A 13,177-nucleotide genomic window follows, 5' to 3' on the forward strand; every position below is an offset into this window, starting at 1 on the left:
ACATATTCTTTTAAATGATCGGGTAATGTTCCTATGCAGGCACTTTATTGTTTTATTATTTTACCGTTTTATTGTTGTAGAATTTTATTCTTATACAAGCGTTTTATTGTTTCATTGTTTCACCGTTTTATTGTTTTAATTGACTATATTACTGCATTACTGTTTGCTCTTTTGCTATTTTAAAAATAGCAACATAGCAAAAATAGAAAATTAATATTAATTCTATTTCAATACATAAGTATGAAAAGAAGAAATAAGAAAAGTAAAATTTGAACAATAACTGATTAAATGAGATCAACTGTTACAACATTATTTAGATCAATGCGGCACTTAAAATTTAATCCAATTTCGTGTAGGAAGTCTAATTGTAAGACTTTCGAGCGTGTCTAACAAGAAGGTAACACTAATTTGATTTTCTTCGCAAATCGCGGACGCAGAACAACTTGAAATTTCTTTCTTTTTATTCACGGCCATATTTTTATATTAGCAGACAGCATTGTATTCATCTAAGTGATAAATAGTAGGTTATTTTCATAAATTTTCTAGAACATTAGTAATATGATGTAATCTAGGTTATGTAATTTCATAAACAATTACATCTTAAATGCTGTATAATAACATAGTACTGTATACATTAAAGGTGATGGTACAATCGCTTAAGCATCATACAATTTTTAATCAAGAATGAACGATACACGTTGTAATTAGACCATCGCGAATTAAATTCCAATATTACACTGAAAAAATTCAGTAGCCTTAGTAAGTAGTGCATTTGTTATACAAGTGTTTCGCAATAGCCTAGATGCATCAAGCGACGTCGTTAAAGGAACTGTTACTGATGGAAGGAAAAGAAGAATAAACGTAGAAAAAGAGAAGAAAGAGTTCGTTGACCGCCAAAGAAAAGTCAGAAGCGTGACTGTAACCATGACTGTGATCGTAATCCTGATTGCAACCGTGATCGTAACCATGACCGACTTGCCTTTACAAATTCTTAGAAAGTTTTATGTGCGTTCACGCGTACACCTGCGTATGAGTTATACGAATATTACGCTCATTTGCAGAAATTCTGTTCACCTTTTATGTCATGTGTATGTTACGGTACTACACATGTACAGATATAATGACTATGCAGTAAATGAAGATAAATTTTGAAAAAGCTAATTCCACTTAATAATTCCTATTAACGTACGCATACCATTCATAATCTCATTTGTACCGTTCATACACTATTATTGCTTCTTCATTTCATTCAAATAAAATAATAGTTTAAATTACTTTTAAATAAAATTTAATTCTGTTATATATGTATAAATTATATACAGATTTATTATTTGTTATTATTTTAAATATCCTATTAATAGTACTAAAAGTTAATCGTACGAATAATTCCAATTAGTACGCAATCTGTTCTCTAATCAAATACAAAGCACTGATTCTATAAAATATATAATCATTCAAATATTACAAGCAATACGTTTTGTTTCGAAACTTTTCTATTGTTTACATATGTGTAACATTTATATATATATAATTCAGCGTAATATGATCTACTTTTAAATCATCAAATTGTTATTACATCATTTAATACTTAAATAGGAGTATTGTAAATTATTTAAACTAGTTAAATTCAAACATTTTTTGATTTCGAACATTTTGGAATATCTTCGAGTCCCAGCCGATCTTGCCCGAATTTTTCCGAGCATGACCCAAATCCATAATCTCGAGTAACCGCACATCTCTAAATTTCAAATTGAGTAGAATTTGAGCAAACATATTTATGTACATATTAATTTTATAAGCATACATAGACATATAATATTATGCATATACTTTGTAAAATACTGTGATTAAGTTTTCAGGAGTAGCAAGAATTTCTAAAATTTGTGATCAGTTTTGAGAAATACTTTAAACTCTTTTTATATCGGCACAGCTATGCACGTAAATGTGTTTTAAAAGGGCATGTTTGCTCTGTAGTTATACTGACTGTTAATATTCCTATGGTTATAGATAACTTAAATAAAAATTATCTTTTCTATAAGGCGTTATTTTGATACATTTAAAGTTAATTTATTACAGTATTATAAAAAGCTACATATTTCAAATAAGCTATAAAAAATTTTTAACTATACTTGATTTAATCATTCTTTTTTGATATTCAATTATTTTTAAAAATCACAATTTCATCCATTTTTAATGTTACGACAATTATAGATGATCATAACAAGTGACATTTGTAACTTAACCTCAAATTTAACTTCGCACTTCCGTTCGATATACTATTATCAATTTATACAAAGATTTTGACGCAGTAATGCAGTAATTAAAACTTAGTTACGATGAAAGCTGAAAATTCAACAAATTTAAGATTGTTTAAGTTTAATATATTTATTGAATACAACAAAACATACAGTTCAATTGTAAAGTGAAAAACAAAAACGCCTAATTTATGTACAATAATTATGTAGCACCTTAATTCTTAATTTAAATAAGGTTACAATAAGATAGGGATTTTTCTCTGAAAAAGACTAATTAAATGACTCATATGTAATACAGACCTTTAATTAAATTTAAATAAGTAAAAAATTAAAGTTCTTAGATCACAAAATGTTATATCCTCACAAAAAAATGCATTTTATGCTTATGACAATTATTGCTGTCACTTCGAGTATAATAATTTATCAGGTATATTAATGAAATACAACAGAAGTATTTTAGAATAATTACTTATAATAAATTTACATGTAGATAACACTTGCGTATGTATATACACAATGTGCATGTATAAATTAAAAGTAATTTTATTCTGTAAAAATGGTTGATTCGAATTCATTATTTTCTAACATGTTACTTATTAAGTATCATTTGATTCGAATTTGTTGATATATTTACATATCTTATAAAAATACTGAAAGTTATTGACATAATACAATATATTTTATTAATATTATTATTAATATTAATACAATAAATACTTGTCATTTATAGTAACTATTAAATAAGCAATGAAGATATGCAAAAATGGAATAACTTTGTCAATAAAAAATATTAAATGTTAATTCAATAGTAACAGTATTATTAATTAATAAGGTTTATAATTTAAAAAAATAACTAAAATAATTTACAGATGTATTCATTTCAAATTGATAACAAATCATATTACTCAGGTATATAAAATATATTGATTTTTCAATGTTTTTGTAAATCTGTGTAAAATAATGATATAAAAATTAGAAAAATATAAAATTTCTTTCATAATTTTATATATATATATATATACTATTTTAGATGAAGTGCCTATAATTTTGTGGTGGACTCCTTTTGGAACTGATGGAAAACTTAGAAATTGCGGAAATTATCAATGTTATTTTACAAGTAACCGATCATTGCAGTATCATCCAAATATAAAAGTAATGTAAACTTATATATTTAAATACACAATGATGGACAGCAGTTTAAAATGACTACCATATTCATACATTATCTCACTACGTTACAAATTATAATTAACACTGACATATCTTGAATTGTTACACTTAACACTGCTTACGTCTAATGTTGAAAGCTTTCAGATGTGCAATGTTAAGTAAACAGTGTTAGGTGTAGCAGTGTTAAGTGTAACAGTGAAAATCTCAAGGCATTTATTTTTAAATTCAACTGGATTATTCTCAAGGAAGTTTATAGTTGTTTATTTTGAAAGTTGTAATGTTAATCAGGAATAGAGTACTAGTGTTTTTAGAATAATTTTAAATTGCTGTTCATATTATATTTGAAATATAGTAAGGTAATATATGAACAAAATGTATGAACAAGATAGCCATTTAAAATTATTATCAATTTAATTTGATAAACCATTAAAAGATTATAAGATTATTTTAATTATAAAGACGAAAATAATTGTAGGCCAATATCATTATTAAGTAAAAGTTGATTAATTTAGTTTACTGCTGTAAACTAATTTATACAAATAGAAATATATAAATTAGTTATATTTTTTTCTGAAGTGGATTAATTAATTCATTCTCGAAAATGTAAGCATATTTTAATTTGCAGAGCTTTCTTTTCTATGGTACTGCTTTTCAAATTAATGATTTACCAGAATGGAAATCCAATGAAGTTCCCTGGGGTTTGCTTCATGAAGAGTCCCCAAGAAATAACCCAATCCTGGTTCATCAACAAACTTTAAATCTTTTTACGTACTCCTCAACATTTAGCAGATTTAGTGATGTGCCTCTCACTCTTATAGATCTACCTGGAATTACAGAATTATTAAGTAGGTAAATGTAATAAATTGAAACATTTTAAAACCGGATAATTAAATATGTTTAAAACATAAAAAATTAAAAAAATTTTCATTTTTTCAAAATAAAAAGTTATCTGTGATAATTTGTGACATTCAATCATTTGAAAAGTTAATATTAATGTTTTAGGTAAAAAATATTTTGTTTCAACAAAAGAAAAGACTAAATTAATACATACAAAAAACCTTGCACCATTGCTTTACATACAGTCTGACTGTGATACTGCGAGTAATAGAGATATTTATGTAGCAGAATTAATGAAACATATACGGGTTGATTCATATGGCACATGTTTAAATAATGTTCAATTAGATACAAGGTAGAGTATTTTTATTTATTTTCATTTTAATTTGAAAAAATATTATATGTATTAATTATTATATTATTTCTACAAATAACATAATTATAATATAGGCTAAAGGAAAATTACCTTGAAATATTAAACAGTGAGGATTTTCTGTCATTCATCAGTAAGTATAAATTTACAATAGCTTTTGAAAATGCAGTCTGTGAAGATTATATCACGGAAAAATTGTGGAGGCCCCTTATCGTTGGATCTGTACCTATATATTATGGATCACCTTCATTTAAGGTATTAAAATTTAATCTGTTATTTTAATGATTTTTTTTTAAACGACAATATATTATTAATTTTTATTTTTCAAGTAAAATAAATTGTATAATTTGACATTCTGTGTTCTTAACAAAGAATTTATCATCTTTTTTTGTTTAAAATGGTCTAATAAATAAATTTAAGTTAGAGAATGAAATATGAGTTTATGTTTCTTTGTCAATCACAATATCTTTTTATTAGAAAGTAATTAAAATTTACTTAAAATATTTTTAATATTCGAAGTTATAAAGATTATAAATTTGTACCATTTTAATTTATAATTTCCGCAATATTATCTATAATGTTTTGGACAAAACTATTTCACTTTGTTTAGTACAAGAAATAACTATTTAATCATTTTATTCAAATTATACAAGTTATCTTAAATTATATAATGGACAATGCACGTGTACACAGATTACAATGCAATTAAACCACTAATTACGTTTTTAATTTACTTCTAGGATTGGCTTCCAAATAATATGTCTGCAATTTCAGTACGAGAATTTAAAGATCCAATAAGTTTGGCCAATTTCCTACAGAAACTTGTTCTTAATGAAACTGAATATGATAAATACTTGTCACATAAACTAATTAATAATTATGAAATACACAATGAAAGATTGAAGAAGGCATTTGAAAAAAATACAACATGGTTTCGAAATGAATTTGGAAATTATGTTGAAGAATTTGAATGTTTTATTTGCGAGAGTATACAAAAAAAAGGAAAGAAAAAAGTTGTTGACAAAGAACATTATGACTGTCCATTGCCAATAAATCCATTAACAAATGAAGTTGATCATAATAATTGGTGGGTACAGCAATGGATTGTAGAAAAATGTGGTGCAAAAGTATTGACTTATTATTTACAAAATAATTTTACAATTAACATGGAAAATTTTGAAAAAGAAAAGCTGCAATTATATGACAAAAATAAGTGTTAAATTATTGGTATTTATATGATTTTTGCTAAAATTTAAATGTACATAATTTATACTGTTATAATGAAAATAATATTTTGTACATTTGTTCAAAATTGTTATTTGCTTTTAAATAATTGCTTTATGATACTTATTCTGATGAAAGAAGACAATACGAAACGAAAGATCATATTCATAATGACCATTTAATGTTTTATGTTTTTCATATTTTATAAAATGAAAATACTAGATATATATGTGATAATAAAAATGGTATCGACGTAAAACAAGTTTTAAAAAATAATGACTATATATATTTGTTCGTTGGAAAAGAAAGTGATGCAAGTTATACATATAGCTACAGATTAAAATCATGCTGGTGCAATTGAAATTGTTTGAAATATTAAGTTATACGCGCAAATACCATTTATGTATAGTTGTTTATTAAAAGAAATGACGCCAATTGTAAATCTATCTACTTGTACTCAAATAAATAATAAATCAATTTAATGAAACCATTCGTTTTACAGAAAGAGAATCGATTGATTGATTGATTCTTGTTGCGGGCGTCGACTACTATGGTCATTAACCCGGAAAGAGAATTATGACTTACACCAGATTGATTTTTACTTCTTTGTATAATATTTACTTAATAAAAAGACTATCATAACTGAAAAAATTCCTTGTTTCAAAATTTCACTTACCAATCTGGTTAAATGAAAACGGGATACTTAAATTCAATTCATTGGTTTGGTTTGCACAATAGGAGCTGGTACTTTCATTAAATCACAGAGGTGATTTCTGATTGATCGAAGTTCAGTTACTGATTGCTCCCAATCAGTAACATTTAATTCAGTCAAAAGTTGCATTAAGTCTTGTTCTGAAAGATCCATTTCTTCTCCATACAAAGTTAGAGCTTCGTATGTTTTTGTAGCAGCTACCTTTCGTATGCATTTATATTTATGACAAAGAAAAATGCTTAGTTGACAAAATGCTCTCTTTGCTACTGGTCCATGTATCTAAGAAAAGATTTTAAAATAATCATAAAAGCATCATATTAGTTTGCTATATTAAGTATCAAAACATGGCAATACCTGCAGGAGTTGACAAAAAACATTTATACTGCTAATTAACAATTTAGTGTTGCTTGTGTTTTTTATTTCTTGCTTCAGTAATATTAATATTCGTTCTGCAATTCCATTTTCAGAATCGTCAAGAACAATTTGAATACACCCAGAACTAAGTAAACGATCCAAAAAGGCCAACATCGATGTGATCATTCTCTCATTTTTATGACTTTCTTCGAAAATTTGTAAAATCTTATAACATAAATTTTTAAGACCTAACTCATCTATTTCTTGTAAATAAGAAAATAAAGAAACGCTAGAATGTTTAACCTGAATAAAAGAATAATAATTTTTACATTAAGAATTAAACGTTAAAAATAAAATTTAATTGTTTATATTTTTAGGATAATAATCACCAAAGATTCACTTAAGCCTCCAACACTAAATATAATTCCCCGTAAGAGGCTCATTGTATATGGAGGATAAGATAACATTTTAATAAACCGTGGAAAAGTAGCAGATTCCATTCTCCATTCTATATGTTCTTTACATTCATTATAAGGAAAAATAGTTTTTAATTCTTCATGGTATGGAATGTTTGGTAGAGGAGGATCACTATGTATAAGTGCACTGAAAACAATTCCTGCTTGTGCTCGAATTCCATCAATTCTTTCAACAGCTTGCTGTGCAATTCCTCCAATTATATTTGCCATTAATTCATCATTTAATACAGAAATTAAATTTGCTTGTGATACCAAATTTGTTAACATCTGTAATTATTTAAAGAATATTCCGTTATATATTGAAGTTAAACTAAGTTCAATTTTGATAATAAAGAAGGTACTTTACATGTAAACCAGTCATTGCTGCTTCTCGTACCCAAGCTCCTATATCTCCACGACTATCTATTGTATACTCCTTCAATGCCAATAAATAACAATGATATAAATTGGGTATGAATACTTCCCATTTATCTAAAAATTATAAAACTATATATAGCTAGAAATTTTATTGTTTGAAAAAGATTTAAAAATATGCATTGTAAAAACAAACGGAAAAGTAAACATTACTCCTATAAAAGTTTAAATTTTAAGAAAAATTGTTAAATTGTTCTTAATGACTACAACTATACTAAAATAAAATTGATTAAATATACAGTTTTAGTTCAAATTTGTTAACAATTAAAAAAACTTTTATTGCAATAACTTCTCCTTTCTTCATTTTACTTTCTTTTCATTCAAATTTTATTAATTTTAAATTAATGAAATATAAATTCAAATTTTTAAAAGAATATACAAACCTGTTTCTTTCACTCCTAAAGTTTGACAAACCATTATCAAGGCATGAATAGCTTCTTTCCTGCTCTCTGCCCACTTTAAAGTATTTGCTGATATTTCAGTACACTTAATGAGAGCCTCTATTACGTCTTTTATTCTTTCACAAATTATAAATAAAGGAAAATATCCTGAAGAAAGAAAGTTATAATTAATATAATATTATTAAGTATATTATTTCCAATTTAGACAATAACATGTTCTTTATGATCAATAGTTTTAATAAAAGATAGAGGGAATGAACAAATGAAAGTAGTAATACCTATGGCTTGCGCGAAACCAATTCGAACCAACTGATTATTTGACTGTAAATTATCAAGATAACGATTAATCACAACATTACGGTCTTCGCTATCTAAGTTGGCATAATATTTTTTTAAAAATTCTGTATGTGCTTCTGCTGCTTTTATTTTTACTGTAGACACTTCATGACCCAAACATTCTTCTAATAGATTTTGCCAGTCATCTGTAAATATTATACTAAATAAAGTAATAGTACTAGAAAACAGACACCTAATATAAACAACATTATTAGATGTCGATATCTCTATGTATTAATATAAAATATTTGTTTAACAGTACACAATTATTTTAATTAATGTTTGCTACATATGTACAAACTAAAATAATAATTTTTAACTTTTAATATTTTTTTATATATTCATGCAATAAAATTTATAACAAAGACAGTTAATATATTAACAATTTAAATGTAATAAATTAATGAATATTATAAGTAATTTATCAATAATATCAACTTACAAATAATTTCCCTGGATATTGGAAAATGGACAATAGAGCATTTCTTTATAAATACAGCACAAGCTTGTTTCATTAATTCCCCTCCAAGACCTTTGAATTGTCCTCTTTTTCTAAAAGTGTTTACTATATTTCTTATATTTTCTACAGCTGATGCTCCAATTATGTTCTCAATTTTTTCATTGAAGCAATTATGTAATGCTTCTAAAATTTCTGCAATAGCTAATACTGCACCATGTCTGATATTTAAATCAATAGAATTTAACATTTCTAATAAATTTGGTAAAACTGTATCTTTGAAGTAGTTTGGATCTATAGGAGTTAAATTAAAAAGAGCTTTAGCTGAAAGTTCCCTAAGTGCTGTATCCCAATGTGTAACTTTTCTTGCAACTAAATGATCAATGAGAGGTTTTGTATATTCTTCATATTGTGCAATTTGAGTACTAATTTTTAAATATGCATGATTTCTAACGCCGACTTCAAAGTAATCAGCAATGGTAAGTATTTCTATTCCATGTGGAAAATTTCCCTGTCTACCTACATTTTCTTGAAACGCTGCAGAAGCAGCTCTTCTACAATTAATTTCTCTATCAAAACACGTAACAACTAATAACATAGCTGCAATTTCTTTCACATATGGTTGAAAAACATCAGAATCGTATGCTCTGGCAAATGCCCAACAAACATAACATGCAGCATCTCTAATTAAATATCCAATTGATCCATAAGCTCGTGGTTCATCAAATACCAATGCCTGAACAACTACTGGTATCACATCTTTCAATCGGTGGGGCAAAAGAAGTCCACGTCTTCCTAATTCTGCTAATGCTAGACAGCCACCATGCCAAGCAGAATCTGACTCCCGACCAGAAAAAAGATTTAATACAAATCCTACTACATCATCTGCTAAATCTATTGGTAGTCTTGCTGTTATTCTACCAATTCCCTTTGCAGCAGACCATCGTATTGTAATTGCTTTATCTCGCAGTCCTTGTATAAGTTGTTCGATAATATCTTCTATTGCAGGTGGAATATCTTGATCGTCGTGGTAACATGGAATATCTTTAGCTTCTTCAATACTTTCTATAGTATTACTATTCTTAGTATTAGGTAGTAAAGATATAGGTCTACTAGCTTTCTGGTATCTCCATGTAGCTAATTTTGTTCCTAATAATACCAAACCAATTCTTTGTACAATCTTTATTCCAAACTTTCGAATAAGATCTGCAGGATTATCGTTCAAATGAAATTGTAAAACTTCATCTAAAATTGTTTGAGTGTATGGTTTAACATCTTCTCTTGCACTGTGTTTTAATATAGCTGCTATAACTGCTAAAGGACCATGTCTCAAGGGATCGTCCTTTACACATTGTAAACTCCATATTATCATTTCTTGCAAATATACTTTTTTAACGTCCGATCTTGTTAAGAAATTAGCAATTAAAAATACTGCAGCCACAGCACAAGCATCTTTCGATAAACAAAATAATTTACATATCTTTATAATTCTGACTATTATTGATTCTTCTAATTTAACATCAGAGACTTCCAGACGTGAAAGTGGAAATGGTATCTTTGATATTATAGAAAGCCAAATTAGAAGCACATATCGAGTTTCCCATGTTTCTACATCATTTATATCTTGCTTTTCAAGCATTCGTAGAACAGGAAGAAGATCTGTTACCTATATTAAATTAAATCAAATATTTCAAAACTGAAACATTATTTTTAAACTATGAACGTTCATGCATTTGTCATTGTACTATATACTGACTCTTTTTTACTTTATGCAGCTTGTACATTCACTTAAATATTACTTTAAGAATAAACATTAAATGTATTTCATTTATGTATTAACTTGATGCTATGAACTCATTATCTTTACTTGAATAAAATCAATATTATAATAATATCATATGGTAGTGACCATAAATATGTTAAAGTAACATCTATTACCATTTATTTAAAAATTATGAAGTAAATTTACAAAACAGATATAAATATATTAAGCGATATACTTTAACACGTATACTTAAAAAAGGATATATAAACTACAGATATATTTTTATAATCTTATAACAATGAAATAAATTTCTATCTAAATGTTTCTTTATTTATGCCTTGTAAACATATGCATTTATATGAACATCTATAGTCTACTTATCGAGATCATGTTATAAGTTTAGTAGATTAATATACCTCATGTGGAAGATACGTAACAATTTTTTTGTATGTTTTCACTGACATAACAATAAAAATATATTTAAAAGCATTGTGCCGCATGCTTTCTGTTGAATTTTCATCTTTAATAATACCAATCAGTGGCTGTAAAATGTCATCTAAGTAAGGATCCAATAATTGTCTCTGATCCTGATATTGTGATAAAATAAAGTTGAAACGATCTCGATTTTTTTCAACAAGGCTGGGTGAAAGATTAACTTTCTTTAATTCCGAAATTAAAGCGGTCACTTCATCAATTTCCTTAAAAGCACTGAATCCGCAACCAATTATGTCCGAGTCCGGACAATCACTAAACACCATTTTTTCTTTTGATTTCGTCGTTATTCACAAAACTTATTATTGTCACTATAAATTCATTTTTGAGCACTTAAATTCGTAAAAAACTAAAATTATGATACACAGATTCTTTCGAGTGATTTCACGAGGAAAAGATGCCAAATCGTAGCGCATGCGCCGCACAATTGCGTATTTTATATTCAAATTTTTGTTTGTTTTTAGTATAATATTATTATATGACGCTTCATGACGTTTCATAAATGATAGTTTAGGTAACCGTAAAAACGTTTGTTAATCAAAAATTAATATGATATGTTATAAGTATATTCAGAGATATACTTATAAATAAAAATATAACGGGTAATCCGTTTACTAGTACCACTGCATATACAATAAAATTCCGATTAAACCCCCCCAACTAAACTCCTATTTTGAACTTCTAGTGCGGGAAGTGTACTGTAACTTAAAAGGCAATAAAGTATTGGAATAGCAGCAAAAACATAGTTTTATAATAGAATAATACACTTCTAAATTCATAATCTAGAAACTGCAGACCATTGGAAAATTTCTAAGAATTTTTACTTCCAAAATCCTAATTTATTATTAATCGATAATTTGTTACAATGTTTAGTACATTTAGTTTTAGAGATTAGGAATAGTTTTAGTGTTTGGAATAAAGAAATTAATTTAATTAACAGATAACACTAAATGTAAATTAAGGAAAGAAGAGTGTCATAAATGTTTATTTATTCTTTCAAACATTCACAATTCAATGATAAGATTAGAATACACAGAAAAGGAAATTTCACTATTAATACTTTTAATATCATTTACAATAAGTTCGAAAAATAATGAACATATTACATATGACATTTTATTGAAAAAAGGCGTATGTATATACACGTGTACATGAAATCAATTACAAGACTGATATGAATAAAATTTTATGAACTCATAGGATTCTTATTGACTTAGAAAAGTTTATCAATAAAGTTATACAATTTTAAATAACGATAAGAGAAAAAAATTCTTCGATTAAAAATATCTGCAAATATCTAAACAAATAAATGCTCTAAATATTTATCAAAATGAAATATGTAAAAGTGATAATAAGGAAAGAGAATTTTGTAGAAATTAGGTTTTAATTATAAAATAGTATACAGCTTTTACAAATCAATAACTAATATACAGAAATTACTTTTGTTAATTAAATGCATTTCATTTTGAAAGAGAAATGATGTATTTTTTAAATTTTTCTTTATAAAATAACATGTCATATACATTAACATAATACATAACTTAAAAACATCACAGTTATAATTAAGATTTTTCTATAATTCTTTTTCATCTTAAAACCTTTATCTTAAATGAAAGAAAATCATAATTTTATGAATTCAACTTTGATCAAGTTTCCCTTGTGAATATTTTAATAAACTTGTATAAAAGCAATTTAACAATTAATATTGTTGACACTCTTTAGACATTTACAATATTTCATATTTACTACTATATAATATTTAATGAGTCAACAGTGTTTATGTACTACTACAGAATGTTCAATAATAACAACTTCAAATTTCTTATTACAAAAAGATATAAATGAAAAAATAAAATACATAATGTTTTTGTAGATAATGTATATAAGGCAGCTTGTAAATATGTAGTCTAA

At 26.1% G+C, this 13,177-nt stretch overlaps 2 protein-coding genes across 8 annotated transcripts; one reads left to right on the plus strand and one right to left on the minus strand.

Annotated features, from left to right (window-relative positions):
- The first annotated feature begins 1,399 nt into the window (after window positions 1-1,399).
- FucTB (alpha-(1,3)-fucosyltransferase 10) lies at window positions 1,400-7,514 on the plus strand. Of its 5 annotated transcripts, none has more exons than XM_003704457.3 (8): window positions 2,333-2,417; window positions 3,125-3,164; window positions 3,286-3,407; window positions 4,051-4,270; window positions 4,428-4,617; window positions 4,713-4,890; window positions 5,376-5,722; window positions 7,039-7,514. In XM_003704457.3, coding segments are annotated over exons 1-8 (1,179 nt in total). In that variant the 5' UTR covers window positions 2,333-2,336; the 3' UTR covers window positions 7,040-7,514. The 5 variants fall into 5 exon arrangements, with proteins under 5 accessions (XP_012143290.1, XP_003704505.2, XP_012143291.1 ...); XM_012287901.2 differs by lacking the exon at window positions 7,039-7,514 and adding an exon at window positions 6,362-6,510; XM_012287900.2 differs by lacking the exons at window positions 2,333-2,417; window positions 7,039-7,514 and adding an exon at window positions 1,400-1,779 and having other exon boundaries at window positions 5,376-6,346.
- TBCD (tubulin folding cofactor D) lies at window positions 4,094-12,033 on the minus strand. Of its 3 annotated transcripts, none has more exons than XM_003704456.3 (9): window positions 11,191-12,033; window positions 8,995-10,675; window positions 8,495-8,698; window positions 8,199-8,363; window positions 7,748-7,872; window positions 7,315-7,668; window positions 6,926-7,228; window positions 6,536-6,850; window positions 4,094-4,249 (listed from the first exon to the last, which is right to left on the minus strand). In XM_003704456.3, exons 1-8 carry the CDS (start codon window positions 11,530-11,532, stop codon window positions 6,569-6,571), a joined length of 3,456 nt encoding a protein of 1,151 aa, XP_003704504.2. In that variant the 5' UTR covers window positions 11,533-12,033; the 3' UTR covers window positions 4,094-4,249; window positions 6,536-6,568. The 3 variants fall into 3 exon arrangements, with proteins under 3 accessions (XP_003704504.2, XP_076390307.1, XP_012143292.2); XM_076534192.1 differs by lacking the exon at window positions 4,094-4,249 and adding an exon at window positions 4,791-4,861; XM_012287902.2 differs by lacking the exon at window positions 4,094-4,249 and adding an exon at window positions 4,791-4,879.
- Window positions 12,034-13,177: the final 1,144 nt, after the last annotated feature.

The sequence above is a fragment of the Megachile rotundata genome, chromosome 8 (assembly GCF_050947335.1).
Source record: "Megachile rotundata isolate GNS110a chromosome 8, iyMegRotu1, whole genome shotgun sequence".
Taxonomy (NCBI): domain Eukaryota; kingdom Metazoa; phylum Arthropoda; class Insecta; order Hymenoptera; family Megachilidae; genus Megachile; species Megachile rotundata.